This window comes from Vigna unguiculata, chromosome 10 (genome assembly GCF_037176805.1).
Source record: "Vigna unguiculata cultivar grain cowpea cultivar isolate G323 ecotype 2 chromosome 10, ASM3717680v1, whole genome shotgun sequence".
Lineage (NCBI taxonomy): Eukaryota > Viridiplantae > Streptophyta > Magnoliopsida > Fabales > Fabaceae > Vigna > Vigna unguiculata.
In genome coordinates, this window is record NC_140801.1 from 38,612,328 (window position 1) to 38,628,881 (window position 16,554).

Below are 16,554 nucleotides of genomic sequence, written 5' to 3' on the forward strand. Positions count from 1 at the left end.
CTTGGTATCTGATCTTCACTATATCTCATATGTCGTGGGATCCTAGAAGGGTCTTCATTTGTAAACACCAATTATCATAATTGATTTTCTTCGACAATTGTAGCACGGTCATACCGTTAACAACTTTTATCACTGTAGTATTTTCGTTGATAGAGAAAGAGGTATTATATACCCGCGCACAAACCAAATATTAACAAACCAAATTAAATCATAAATAGTCTAACTAATTAAAATAAAAAATAACTTAAATCTCACTCAACAAATATAAACTACATCATAACTTTGATAAATAAAAACAACTCCATAATCTAAAGTTATCTAACAAAATTAAAAATTATCTAACCTTAATAACCATCACTTGGTGGGATACTTAGTTTCTTAATTTTCTTTTAGAAGGAACAATTGAAGGGGATGATCTTGTAGATGCATTGATGAAAAAACTATTGCTTCAGAGACATTTCTTTCTTGAATGGTGCGAGATTTCAAGATCTCGTCTAAAAGGAAATTAGGTACAAATATACATTCTAGATTAATGTCAGAGCCATAATCTTGAGCCAAGCACTTCACTTTAATAAAAAAAAGAAAGACACTTGTTTTTCTAAAAGTTTAACGTGAAGGCTTCTTAAAAGAATATTATGCACACTGAGCTAGGTTCAGGAGAAAAAATATAAAACATATATGGGTCGGTCATAACGCATTTCGAGATTATATAACAAATATTATTAATCTTGCAGACTAACCTAGTTTCTTTAAATATAATACACAATCTAATACTTTTTCACCAAACTATTCTTTGTTCTTCAAAAACATTCCGCGATATTTTCTATAAAAAGTCTTTTGAATTGAATTCTGAAATCCAATTGATCAATAATGCAGCCCTTAAAGTGCCTTTCTAAAAGGTTTAACGTTCAATAAACAATAAAAAAATTTTAAAAAATTTAAAAACGGACATGTAATACTCCATTTAATGTCGTTATTACACTACTAACAGAAAAGATTTGATTGTATTAAATTTTCCTCAAAATAAAGACTAAATTGAGATAAGAAAAAAATTTACTTTAACCTTGAATATAATACACAATCTATTACTTTTTCACCAACTATTATTTGATCTTTAAACATTCCGCGATATTTTCTATAAAAAAGTCTTTTGAATTGAATTCTGAAATCCAATTTATCAATAATGCACGCTGAGCTGGGTTCACGAGCAAAAATATAAAACTTATATGGGTCTGTCATAACCGACTTCGAGATTACATGTAAAAAATATTAATCTTTGCAGCAGTAACCTGGATTTTTGAATATAATATTTATTTTACATTATCCTTTAAATTTTCACGTATAAACTTTTATATAATATATATATTTCGTCCTAAAATTTCTTATGATACTCTTTGAAATGATGATAAGTCCATAGACTGTTTTACTCACTTCAATTATTTGATGGAGTTGGCTTCTTCATCATCTTCATTCTTCCTAAAATCGGAACCCCATTTCATATACGATGTGTTCATCAACTTTTGGGGAGAAGACATCCGGAGAAAATTCGTTTCTCATCTTCATTCTGTTCTTTTACAAGCTCAAGTCAAAATATTGATTAACGAGGAGAACCTGCAGGAGGGAATTACGCTGGAAGAGCACATGCGAGCAATAGCAGCCTCAAAGATTGCAATAATCGTTTTCTCCAAAACATACACTGAATCTACCTGTTGTCTTCGTGAGCTTGAAAAAATCATCGAATGCCGGGAAACTTTTGGCCAAATAGTTCTGCCAGTATTTTACGAGCTTTATCCATTCGATGTACGTTATCAACAAGATGACTTTGGAAAATCGTTGGAAGAAACTGGACACAAAAGCTATTCAGGAGAACAACTAGAACATGCATTATCCAGTTGGAGCCGTGCACTCAACATAGCTGCAAGTATCACTGGTTGGGATGTCAAAGATTTCAGGTTTGAGAAATGAATCCTTCGTTCTTTCATTCGTTCTTGAGATTGAATGAAGTATATGTTAAGGTTTGATTTAATTGTCGTAATACATTGACATTCATTTTGAAGGCATGATGCTGAACTTGTGGAGGAAATTGTTAGCCGCGTTCAGGCGTTATTGGACTATCAAGACTTGTTTATTACCCAATTTCCTGTTGGATTAGAGTCCCGTGTGGAAAAGGTGATTGGATGTATTGAAAATCATTCCACCAAAGTGTGCATGATAGGGATATGGGGAATGGGAGGATCAGGTAAAACTACCTTAGCCAAAGCCATCTACAATCAAATTTATCATCCATTTATTGGTAAGAGTTTTATTAAAAATGTTAGAGAAGTTAGGGATCAAGTAAATAGGCATGTTGATTTGCAAGAAAAATTTCTTTATGAGGTTCTTAAATCCAAGTTTGAGGTTAAAACCATTGGGATGGGAAGAAGTATCATCGAGAATGAACTTTCTAAAAAAAAGTTGCTGATTGTGCTTGATGATGTGAATGAGTTTTGCCATTTAGAAAACCTATGCGGGAATCGTGAATGGTTTGGTCAAGGAAGTGTGATAATCATTACCACTAGAGATGTTCGAGTACTGAACCAACTCAAAGTTGATTTTGTTTATAAGATGGATGTGATGAACGAAAATGATTCCCTTGAGCTTTTATGTTGGCATGCCTTTAGAGATGCAAAACCAAGTGAAGACTTCAATGAACTTGCCAGAAACATAGTTACTTATTGTGGAGGACTACCACTAGCTCTTGTGGTCCTTGGTTCCCATTTATATGATAAGACATTGGAAATGTGGGAAAGTGTAACTTTAAAGCTACAAATATTTCCTGATGAACGCATTCTACGAAATTTGGAAAAAGGTTTTGAAGCTTTATGTGATGACATGGAAAAGGATATATTTCTTGATGTATGTTGTTTCTTTATTGGTAAAGATAGAGGCTATGTCACAGAGATACTAAATGGCTGTGGACTACATGCTGATATTGGAATGACAATTCTCATAGAACGTGGTCTTATAAAAGTTGAAAGGAACAATAAACTTGAAATGCATCCTTTGTTACGAGATATGGGAAGAGATATTATTCGTCGAAGATGGCCAAAGGAACCGGGGAAAAGGAGTCGATTATGGTTTCATGAGGATGTAAAATATGTACTGCAAAATAAAACTGTAAGAGCATTCTTTATATATATGATTTAGAAACTTCTTTTGAAAGTGTTTTCTTTTTCAATGCAACGCATGTGTTGTTAACTTGTTAGACTCAGGACCAAGTATGATTGATCAACAAATATTGAGAGATTTCCCAATTGTATTTCTTTGCTATATTCATCACAGGGGTCGAAAGCTACTGAAGGATTGACCCTGAAATTGCATTCAACCAACAGAGATTGCTTCAAAGCTCATGCTTTCAAGGAAATGAAGAGGTTGAGACTGCTACAACTGGATCATGTGCAACTTGTTGGAGATTATGGGTACCTTTCGAAACAACTGAGATGGATTTGTTGGCAAGGGTTTCCTTCACAATACATTCCAAACAACTTTCGTATGGAAAATGTAATTGCAATTGATTTAAAGCATAGTCATCTTCAACTCGTCTGGAAACAACCCCGGGTATTTATTACATAGTTTTTCCGTTTAGAACTCATGAGTTAATCAACATAGATATAGTGTAATTGGTTCTTGTTATAACTACTTCATTTTTCTATTTTATTTCTCTAATCTTTTCTCAAAAAATCATCTTTGTAGGTTTTAGAGGGGTTAAAATTCCTTAATCTTAGTCACTCCAAGTACTTGAGAGAAACACCTGATTTTTCAGGACTACCAAGTCTTGAACAACTTATTCTAAAAGATTGCCCAAGTTTGTGCAAGGTACACCCATCCATTGGAGATCTCTGTAATCTACTACTGATTAATTTGAGGGACTGCACAAGTCTAACCAGTCTCCCCATAGAGGTATATAAGTTGAAATGTTTAAAAACTTTCATCCTCTCTGGTTGTTTCAAGATTGACATAGTGAAGGAAGATATAATGCAGATGGAATCCTTGATAACACTAATTTCTGAAAATACTGTTGTGAAACAAGTGCCTTGTTCAATTGTAAGCTCAAAACACATGGCATATATATCCTTGCGTGGATTTGAAAGATTGTCACATAATATTTTTGCTTCTATCATTCGGTCTTGGATTTCACCAACAACGAATTCCCAATCTTATATTAGTCCATTGTGCCTTGATACGAACAATGATAATTGGGGAGAACTTGCGCCATTGCATAGCTGCCTCACAAATCTTCGAAGTATGTTGGTTCAATGTGACACGGAGGTTCAACTATCTATGCAACTAAACAAAATTCTTGTCGAATACGGTGCAAATTTTATAGAATCAGGAATTTCAAATCATCATTTGAGTTTTTCTTTGATCGGTGTTGGAAGTTGCAATGAATTCTTCAACACTCTCAACGATAATGTTTCTAAGGTTCCTTCTCTACCTCTGACCTTTGTGTGCATACCTTCATCATTCATTACTTTGGAGTATCTAAATTGAACTAAAAATGCCCATATTTGTAATTTGGAATGATAAAATAGTGATCGTTGGTGATTATTTGAGTAGAAAAATTACATACATGACTAAGACTTTGATCTGCTGGCACAGGGATTCGCAAGGAGTGAGTGTTGTGATGTTCCTCTTCCAGGTGACAACCATCCTTATTGGCTGAGCCATATTGGTCATGGAAATTCTGTTTCTTTCACTATGCCTAAGGATTGTGAGATGAAGGGAATAGCTTTGTGTGTTGTTTATTTATCAACCCCTGAAATGGTGGCAACTGAATGTTTTAGAAGTGTGTTAATTGTTAATTACACAAAGTGCACATGCCATATACACAACCATGGCACAGTAATGTCCTTTAATGATGAAGATTGGCATGGCATAATGTCAAATTTAGAGTCTGGAGACAAGGTGGAGTTTTTTGTGAGTTTTGGTCATGGATTGGTGTTCAAGAACACAGCAGTCTATTTGATATACGGTCACTAAAAATGACTTGGAAAGAGAACATTGGAGAAAAAATAAAAACAGATTCATTCATGTTCATAAATAAAATTGTAATGCGACTTCTGGTAAGGCATTATCTTCTTTGGAACAGCAGGATCCCTTTAGTTATGGAATTAATCCTTGTGTCCTTGATTGCTATTTATAGTTAAGAAATTAAATGTTTATATTGCTCTGTCTCTCACTTTTCATATTATATCTTCTTGGCGGTGGTTGAGTTGTTTATTATACTTTCTAGTTGCTCATTCTCTTATTTTTATGTGTAATAATATTAATGATTAGTAAATTATGGTTATTGTTTGTGGTTGTAATAAAATCCGGTGTACAAGAACAACTTCTTTCATTTTTTTGTTTGGAGAATTCCATTAGTTTAGTTTCTAATTTTCTAAACAAAGTATTTCATCACTTTTAAGCTTGATTGCGTGGAGTTGAAAAATTGATGGGGGTATAATTTTTATAACTTTCCAATATTTTATAGTGATGGAGCTGATACTTGAACTTGAGCATTTATTTGGGTGCATTTTATATCAAAATTTTTAATTGTATACGATTTCGCCAAACACTCCTAATTTGTTGTTTAAAAGTTTATATTATGTTTTGAAGAGTTGAAAAGAAATGATAAAGGAAAGTTGGAAAGGAAGTGAAGATGTATTTTTCACTGCTACATGTATAATAATCAGTAACAATTATAAAATGTTACTAAATTATAAAAAATGTTATTAATATTATTTAAAAACATTATACCACATGTTATACCCTATGTTACTAATAATTATAATTATTAGTGATATTTTTACAATTGAAACATTTATAAAAATGTTATTAGATACCTTTAGTCAAATTTATTTAATGAAAATGTAACATTTTAACAAATGTTACTAATATACTATGTTACTTGATAATAATACATAAGCATAGGAGTAAAAAAACTAATATTATACAGTGTTATTGAGAAACTATCTTAGACTTAACAAATACACACATTTATTGTCTGATGATAATTCAAATCTAGAGAATGAGTAAGAAAATTAATAATATCTAATGATATGTTTCTGAACATCTCATAATTATTAATTATTATTTTTCACATACAAATAGACAAAATGGTCGAATCATCCAAACTTTAACAAAATTCATCTACATAATCGACTTCCTTATCAATGAGTTTTATGACTACAATCAAAGAAATCATGGGAATAATAGGAATAATGACCAAGTATGGTGAAAGTAGACTTTCAGAGAGGCAGAGATAAGAGTTTACCACAATAAAAACAATGTATTTTGATAAATGATTCATCTTGAATATTCGACTATTATCCCTCATTGAATGAAGTTATATTTCAAAATTTCACTCAGTCCTGCTGCATCTTGTGTTAAACAATCAAAAAAAGTCGAATAATAAACCATACATTTACCTGTTACAACAACATAAATTCTTTAGTTAATCAATCTTTTTTCTCTCGGACAGAATGCTACGAAGTAGGACACTAGTGCTAACTGTTGTTTTAATTCTAAGGGTCCAAATTGATAATTTTTTACAGAAAAAAAAAAAATCATAAGTTGGGATTGCATTGAGTAGGTTCCATGCCTCAGTGGGATGGACTTCATCCCAAAACACATAATCACTCCTATTATTGCACCACTTTTGATCAGGAATACACCCCAACGGGCAGTAAGTAGAATCAGAAACCACAAACCCTGAGACACATGGACTATATATATGGTTGCACTTTCCCACTTTGACTATACACCTAACCAGTTGCGTTACCTCTTACTACACCAACTGTCTTCAGGAAACACTCCTAACAATACTTCAACAAAACTTTCAACAGGCAAACGGGCCTAATCATCAGCAACCATTTCAAGTGTCAGACAAGTAGTTTAAAACAAGCTTTTCTCTATTAGTGTACTACTAAATAAAAAAAAATTTTAAAAAAATTAAGTTAAAAAAAATAAAAAATACCACGTAATATATACGTAATATATAGTTGATGCTGTTAGTGTATTAATCATAGAACATAATTGCAATGAATTTTTAAAATAAAAACCTAATTTTGACAAAAAAAGAAAAGAAAAGACCTACTTAAGATTTTTCTATGAAAATAAGAACTAATAGAATGATTTAAGTTTTTTTTTTTTGTTTTATGGCAACTTATATTCTATGATTCCATTTTAAATTTTGATACATTAATAACATATCTAATACTATATACAATTCTAAACTAACAAATGGAAACTTTCTCTATAAAATAATATAGCTGATCCACTTCAATTCAAAATTTTCATTCTAGAAAAGGTAAAAGTGCTAACGTGTCAATCAACTAGAATTTACAGGGTTTAAAAAAAATTCAAAATGCTCACATTATCATCAGGTTCAAAAATTTTCTCTCTCTCTTTTTTCTTCTTTTGTCTTTCCCATTGTAGACTCTTCAGCTTCTTCTCAACCTTCCTCTTTTCTCTGTTTTTCTCACGCACAGACAACACCTCTTCATCTTCCTCTTTTCAGTTCTTTCAAATGACAACACCTCTTCACGCACAGACAACACCTTATCACCTTTCTCAAGCAAGCAACTAATTTTCTTCTTATATTTTTTCAGATCTAACTTTTTCAAGCGTTTTTTTACAGGTTTAAACCCAGAAGTTGTTTTTATTTTGATTTTTCTCAAGCGAACATCTATTTTTCTTCTTATATTTTGTCAGATTTAACTTTTTCATGCATTTTTTTACAAGTTTAAACCCAGAAGTCGATTTTATTTTGAGTTTTCTCAACCGAACAACTCATTTTCTTTTTATATTTTGTCAGATCTAACTTTTCATGCGCTTTTTTATAGGTTTAAACCCAGAAGTCGATTTTATTTTGAGTTTTCTCAACCGAACAACTCATTTTCTTCTTATTTTTTGTCAGATCTATCTTTTTCATGCATTTTTTTGTTTAAACCCAGAAGTCGATTTTATTTTGAGTTTTCTCAACCGAACAACTCATTTTCTTCTTATTTTTTGTCAGATCTATCCTTTTCATGCTTTTTTTACAGGTTTAAACCCAGAAGTCGTTTTTATTTTGATTTTTCTCAAGCGAACATCTATTTTTCTTCTTATATTTTGTCAGATCTAACTTTTTCATGCCTTTTTTTACAAGTTTAAACCCAGAAGTCGATTTTATTTTGAGTTTTCTTAACCGAACAACTCATTTTCTTTTTATATTTTGTCAGATCTAACTTTTTCATGCGCTTTTTTATAGGTTTAAACCCAGAAGTCGATTTTATTTTGAGTTTTCTCAACCGAACAACTCATTTTCTTCTTATTTTTTGTCAGATCTATCTTTTTCATGCGTTTTTTTACATGTTTAAACGCAGAAGTCGTTTTTATTTTGATTTTTCTCAAGCGAACATCTATTTTTCTTCTTATATTTTGTCAGATATAACTTTTTCATGCGTTTTTATACAGGTTTAAACCCAGAAGTCGATTTTATTTTGAGTTTTCTCAACCGAACAACTCATTTTCTTCTTATATTTTGTCAAATCTAACTATTTGTTTCGTTTTTGTACATGACTAATGTGGCTCACTACGACCTATGGTTTTATTACCCAGATTTCGTTTTCATTTCTACCTTTCTCAAGCGAACAACTCATATTCTTTTTTTATTTTCTCAGATCTAACAATTTTTTTGCAATGATTGTATTTTCTAGGTTTGCTACATGTCTAATATGGTTCACTGCCGCAGATTTAACATCAGGTTTGAAATAAACTTTTTATCTAACTATTTTTTGCGTTTATGTAGATCTAACTGTTTTTTATATTTTTCTTCTGTTTACAGGCTTCAAATCAAGATTTCAAACTGATTCAAGAGTCTTTTTCGGTGTACAACTTAACTGGTAAGTAATTTGTATCAAAATCGACCTTTTTCTTTACCAATTTATCTGTATTTTTCACCTTTTACAAGCAAACCGTTCATCTTCTTCACTTTTCTACCTTCAAATCTCTTTGTCATTTTTTTTCGTTCATGGTCTTTTTTAATAAAGCATTGTATCAGTAGATTTCTTTATTGTTACCCGATTTACATTATTTTTGGACATTTTTCAAAGAGTTCATCATACACTATATTTTTTCAAAGTTCTACACGAAAAAGAGTTAATCTAACTATTTTTGGCGTTTATCTACTTTGATGAAACTGTTTCTTATATTTTTCTTCTGGATACAAGCCTTAAATCAACATTTCAAAGTCAGGCACGAGTCTTTTTCGTTCTACAACTTAACTGGTAAGTAATTTGTATGAAAATCTACCTTTTTCTTCACCAATTTTTCTGTATTTTTTCACCTTTTAAAAGCAAACCGTTCATCTTCTTCATTTTTCTACCTTAAACTCTATTTGTTTCATTTTTTTTTGTTAATGGTTTTTTTTAATAATTCATTCTATCACCAAATCTCTTTATTTTTAGAAAACGTTTTGTATTCCACCGCCTTCAAATACTGCTCTTAATTTTCTCCAAATCAACTTGTCAATCAGTATTCAAACGCATTAAATTTTGCACTGCTCAAGATAATGATGAATAAACTGATCCATCATCTGCCACACGTTATAATTATGAAACTTTATTATATTCCAATATTAAATACACCATCCTCAAAAAAATCAACATTACAAAATTACATTAAATAATTCTTCTGAACTTGCTAATCTTTTAAGGACTTTGGACACGTCGACCGAGTGTTCATAATACGCTATTGGAAGGACCTTGCTGCTAAATGGACTGTTGTTGATTACCAAAGTAATGTTCACCATGTTACTTACAACATGGATATTCACACTCCAATGATCACCCAAGGTTGGAACCAACTAAGATCTTTCTATGGAGATCATCAACTCTCTGCAGAGGATCACCCTGAATTGTTTTTTGAAGTTGAAAGTGAAAGAACAAGCAGATATATCAAAGTTCTTTATCCATTTTTTTGGTATTAAAGTTGAAAATTTTGTACGTAATTTTGTTTGAACTTCTTATATATATCAATATATAAGAAGATTTCAATTAGACTCTTATTTTGTATGCAGTTATTATATTATCTCAATATAAAAGTTATATTTTATTCTCTTTTATTATATGTATTTTCCTTTTTTGTATTAGATTTTGTTCGATTTCATTTTAGTCAATATAAATTATTTTTAATTAGAAATTGAATTAATTAACATTAATTACCATTCCATATAAATTGAATTAATTAACATTAATTATCATCTGCTACACGTTTTAATTATTAAATGTTTTCATATTCCAATATTAAAAACTAAATCGCCAACCAAGAAACGTTTCATTTTTTTAAATTTCTCTTCATTATGGTTTTCACTTCTCAAGATTTCATTTTGTTAACATTAACCAATTTGGTCCCTCTCCAAATTAAAACCAAATTTAATTTTTGTATTAAAATTCATATTTTTTATTAAATATCTTTATTTAATATATTAAAATTCACATCATTATAACTTTGATATAAAAATTAAATTTGGTCACATCTTCTATAGGGACCAAATTGGTTAATCTTAACAAAAATTAGGACCTAATTGAACAAAAATAACAAATATAGGGACCAAATTGAATATAGAATATTAACTTTGACACGTGGCACACTACTAGATTGACACGTGGACATTTAAAAAATAATTCAAAAAATAATTCAAAAAAAATTCAATAAAATAAAATAAAAAATTCAAAAAAACCACAAAGTGACACGTGGCACATTCCTGGGTTGACACGTGTACATTTAAAAAAAAATTAAAAAAATTTTTAAAAAAAAATTAAAAAAAATAAAAATAAAAATAAAAAAATTCAAAAAAACCAGGAAGTGACACGTGGCAGTCACTGTTTATGGCCGTTAATGATTTAAACGGTGTTAGCAAAAAAGGACCCAATTGAACAAAATTGACGAAAATTGGGACCTATTTGAACACAAAACCAAAATTAGGACTTGTTTCAAAAAACTTAACGAAAATTGGAACCAAAAAGGTATTTTAACCATAAAATTAAAATTAATTGCACTGTCCAGAGTTATCAACACTTCTCAATACGATAATCATGATTGCTCTACATAATATTATTATCACTAACACGCTTTGATTACCTCTCTTCACACTCAAAGGACACTGCTACGTCTACAATTTACAACTTATCTTCTTTCAAGGATACTCATATGGGTTCATCTATGTAGATTAGATTTCCAGACATGTATTGGAATATACAACATTCATTTATTATAGTTGGTGGTCTTGATAATTAATGTTTTGGAGCAGTAAGTATCATAAGATGATATTTTAGGAACCTTTACAAAGTTTTTTAGAGAAAGTAACAAAAAATATTTATAATTTAAAACTAAAAGAATACATAATGATAACTACCAAACATTTTTATATAAATATTAATAGTTTCTCCTTTTTTATAGACAAAATTAGTTATTTTTTTAATTTTTATTTTAAAAATAATATTACATATTACACTTTTTTTAATCTGATTAATTAATAATTTCTTATTAATAAAAAATGCAAATAAATTATTTACTTTAAATACATTTATTTACCAAATTAAAAATTAAAACTTTTTTTTTTTACTTAGCTTGCTAGATATGCTTTTAATACTTTTCAAAAAATACTTTCCATCTTCCATAAATTAAAAGATGTTGAGGAGAATAAAAACAACTTTTTAGTTTCTTTCAACACTACTTTCAAGATAAAAATTTGTCTCTTCCAACACATCTTTATAATCAATTAACATTAATTATGAAGAAACCAACAATTTTTTAGTGTCTCAATACAATGTTATCTTTGAATTTATTGTATTATAATTTTAAATGGAAAATATTTTAAAAAATCTACATATCTTCTTGAAAAACTTTTATACGGGGTCCAAAAATATTCTCACATTCCGATAGAGTAAAAGTCATTTTGAATGACCAAAATCTCTAATAGTATCTAATCTAATATATAATTATATACAATTACAAAGCTAACAATACTATTTTGAGTTCTAATGTGCATTGTCCCAAAATATACATCATTGGTGGTCTTCATAATTAATATTTTGAAGTAAATATGATAAAATAACAACTTTAGAAACTTTTACAAAGTTTCTTGGAGAAGGTAGCTAATTTTGATAGAATAAATCTAATTAAAGAACGTAATATAATAAATTAATTAGGATTTTGTGTGGAATTTACGGATATTACATGACTGAAATGTTTTGTAGAATCGAGAGTGAATACTTTAAAATATAATATTAAATCTTATTTGATAAGATAATATTTACTATTACAGAATTTTTATAGTGAAATAAATGCAAATCATAAACTACATTTTATTTTTATAATAAATACAAATTATAAAGGCATAATCCAAGTTTTTAAATTTTTGAACAAACAAAATTAAAATAAAGTTCTGACTCCATGAATTTGTCTCATTAATGATAACATAGACTTTTAAAAAGTTCAAAGTAGAAGAAAGATTTATAACTAAAAAATATTTTTTATATAAGTATCAATATTTTCTCCTCTTCTACAGAAAAATTATATATTTTATTAATTTATTTTAAAAATAGTCATTACATATTACACTTTTCTTAAAATCTGATCAGTTAATAGTTTCTTAAAATTACTTAACTTAAATATATTTAATTACCAAATTAAAAATTAAGACTTTGTTTTTTTTACCTAGCTTATTGAAAAATATATTCATATTTTTCAAAATCTACTTTTCATCTTCCAAAAATATAAAGATGTTAAGAATTAAAACAATTGTCCAGTTTTTTCCAACACTACTTCCAAGCTATATCTCAAATCCACACAAATCCATCTTTACACTCTCTCTCAAATCAATCCACACAAAGGAACACAGCCTAAGGGCTAACTACCACAATTGGAGCTAGAGCAACAGTATAATTTTATGAAAACAAAATCTTTTTGTAGTGTCAACACCCAATTTCTTCCGCACAACGACAATAAAGAGAAGAGGTAAATTTAATTCAAAAAATAAATATTGAGGAAATAAAAAAACAAAAGAATAAGTTTTTATTTTACTTTTAATTTGTATTTATTTTATTTTAATTTTAGTTGTAATCTTATTTTATTATTCAATATATTAAAAAAGAAAAAAAAAATTAAAAAAATGAAAGTTAATTAAATATGCGGCTTGGCCTGCCATCCCTTTCCTCCTTCATGCAAGGAAAAAATGGTCATCTTTACGTTTTTTCCCGCTTTTGGGTCTTTGGCATGAGAAGAGAAATTTTGGGTATTTGTATGCACCCACACCCATGGTAGTCGTAGCATGGCAGTTGCAACAAATGTGGAGCGAGGCAACTTGCTTTTGTTGACTTTAAAATTTTTTAACAAAATGATACGATCCTATCCAAGAAAGAGTATGATCATTTCTGAATTTGAATCCTCAATAGGCACAACACGAATAAATCAGAGAAGAACGCAGAATAAGACAAAGATGGAGGACGCCACAATGTAGCAGATTGATAAGTCAAGTGAAGATTCGCCAACAACATGCTTATCTTTGATAAGAACCAGAAGCCTAAGCCAAGAACAAAGAGAATCCTCTCATTAATGAAATCAAATTCAATATATGACTAAAAGTGTCCACAATAGTTTTTGGTACCTCTATTTATAGGCACAAAAGTTTAAGCAAACCTGAAAAACCCTACAAGAAGGCCCAAGCCCAAAACATAAAAGCATAAACTAATTTATAAAAGAAAGCTTAAAGCCCAAAAATATAGAACATAACTAATTTCTAAAAGAAAACCCAAAGGTTCATCTTCAAGTTCTTCTTGTATGGAATCTTGGGATAGTCCTCTATCATTCCTTCCTTCTTAAAGAGAATTTGTCCTCAAATTCGTACCACTTGAACTTTGTGAGATAAACTTCTATCATATCCTCCTTCTTAAAGAGAATTTTTCCTCAAATTCGTCTCACTTGAAGAGTCTTTATCATTCTCCCCTGTTTGGAGAGAATTCGACCCCAATTCTGAAAGTTCCTCTCGGGTCAAATACGCACCTTATAATGATATATTTGATGGTTCTACAGTCATTGTACATCCTCCCCAATCTACGTTTCAGAGGTACCAGAATTAATAGAATAGCATAGGGACTCAAACTTTCCCGAACCGATCTATTTTCCATAAGTTGCTCCACTTGCTTATGTATCTCTTTAGTTTCTTCTAGGTTACTCCTATAGGTTGGCCTATTAGGAAGGGATGCACCCTGAGTGAGGTCTATATTATACTCAGTACCCCTTTTAGGAGGTAAATTATGAGGGATGTCTTTAGGAAATACACCATCATACTTCTTGAGAAGGTGTGCCATACCTAAAGACAAATAAGGTTGCACAGAAGAGAAACAAATATTGTTAGGCATAAGCAAATATAAGGGTTGTTTCTTAATCAACGCTCTGTTTATCTCTTTCTCTCAAGAAAAGGCTTTTATCACTCTTTATTTTTTTACCTTCCTTTTCTTGTTTTTTTCTGGAATTTTCTCTCTTCCTTCTTTTCTCTCTTGCTCTCTTCTCACTCTCATCTTAATTTGATCCTCACAAACCTCTCTAGGAGATAAAGGTGTCAGGGACACCTTCTGTCCCTTAAATAGGAAAGAATACTTATTGGTTAGACCATCATGGTTTACCTCTCTATCATATTGCCAAGGCCTCCCCAACAACAAGTGACTCGCTTCCATAGGTACCACATCACACACTACCTCATCGACATATTTACCTATAAAGAAAGCAATGTTCACCTGCTTATCTACCACCAGTTCTCCATTCTCACTCAACCATTGCAAAGTATAAGGACTAGGGTGCATAGATGTCACCAAACCAAGCTTTCCCACTAGCCGTTTACTTGCTAAATTTGTACAACTTCCTCCATCAATGATGAGTGAACACACCTTTCCCCTAACCATACATCTAGAATGGAAAATATTTCTTCTTTGGGTGTCATCTAACCCCTTATTCATACTACCCAAAAATCTCCTAAGCATCAAGAGATCTCCCTCCAAAGGTGGTACTTCACACTTTCTTTCCTCCCCATCACTGCTAGATGATTCAGGTGATTCCCCCACGGAATGCTCACTAATGTAATCACCATTTTTCAACAACATCATAGTTCTTCTGTTGGGACATTCGAATGCTATATGTCCTCTACCCAAACATTTAAAACATTTTTTTGAACTAGAACGTGAAGAATAATCATTATTAGATTGAGAAGTTACTTTACCATTTGAAGACTCCATCTCCCTAGATTTAGGAATGGCAAAAGTAACTTCCTCCCTTTTATATTTCTCCTTATCTCTCCAGGGGATGACTTCTTGTAGGTGTTTCTTCTCTTAAGTTGTTTTTTCCACTTTGGTGGCTTGGTGAATAAGATCCTCCAAAGTCTCATAATGGTGCATTTCCACCACATATTGAATCTCCCTATTTAATCCATTCAAGAATCTAGCCATTGTGCCATAGGTGTTTCTTCCACTTAAGCTTTCATCAAGGTGACCTCCATCTCTTGAACATATTCTTCAACACACTTATTTCCTTGTGTAAGTCTTTGTAATTTGTTGAAGATCTCCATTTTATAATAAGGAGACATAAATCTTTCTTTCATAGCTACCTTCAATTGCTCCCATGTAGAGATTGGCAACTGCCTTCTTCTTGCTATGTCTGTAACATCCCGTCTGGATATTACTAATTTTAAGTAAATAAAAAAAAATAGATCAAATCATTAAAACATCGCATTTATGAATAATTCCTCATTTCCCAAAAGCACGGTAAATTTAAAATTTTATTAGATTAATAAAGTATCCGAAATCCATAATTACAAAACTGAAAGTCTCATCAAATAGGCCATGAGCCTTTAGAATTTATCACAAATCCAAAGATATAAAACATAAACATGAAAGTCCCATGATATCCCCGCTCCTTGACTAAGCCTCACCAGCACCAGCACCACCTGCATCAACATCATCTGCTCACGTCTATCGCGTACACGATCATCCCCACACACAAGCAGATAGGGTGAGCTTAACAATTTGAAGCATATAAAAATTGTATACACATATACAACATATCATTATAAACAACACAATCATTCCAAAGGGCCTCCATTCTTTTAATTCATACCACCTGGCCACAACCAGGTTATTCGCGTTCTACATCTTCTAGTGATCACTCCAAGATGACTTGCTGCCAAACCTATCGGCCACAACCGATGGAGCACGTTCGGAAAACCATGCTACGGATTATACACCGTAACGCCAGGTGGAGTTCCCAAATACGAATAGGGTTCGTAACGTCCCAAGACTACCAAACTCGTCAGCTCATCACTGAGGAGGGCAATCCATCTGGACCCATCCGTACTGGCCACAACTAGCAAATTCACACCAACAACACTCGCTAACCCGAGCTCAACTCAAGGGTTCCTCGTGTTCATCCACCATCCCGAGCTCAACTCGAGGGATGTCATTCCGAGCTCAACTCGAGGAATACTATGTGCTGAAACCT

At 31.2% G+C, this 16,554-nt stretch overlaps 1 protein-coding gene across 1 annotated transcript; it reads left to right on the forward strand.

Annotated features, from left to right (window-relative positions):
* The first annotated feature begins 1,385 nt into the window (after positions 1–1,385).
* LOC114165099 (TMV resistance protein N-like) lies at positions 1,386–5,213 on the forward strand. The gene is made up of 5 exons (XM_028049755.2): positions 1,386–1,952; positions 2,058–3,156; positions 3,322–3,597; positions 3,733–4,461; positions 4,639–5,213. Exons 1-5 carry the CDS (start codon positions 1,444–1,446, stop codon positions 5,017–5,019), a joined length of 2,994 nt encoding a protein of 997 aa, XP_027905556.2. The 5' UTR covers positions 1,386–1,443; the 3' UTR covers positions 5,020–5,213.
* Positions 5,214–16,554: the final 11,341 nt, after the last annotated feature.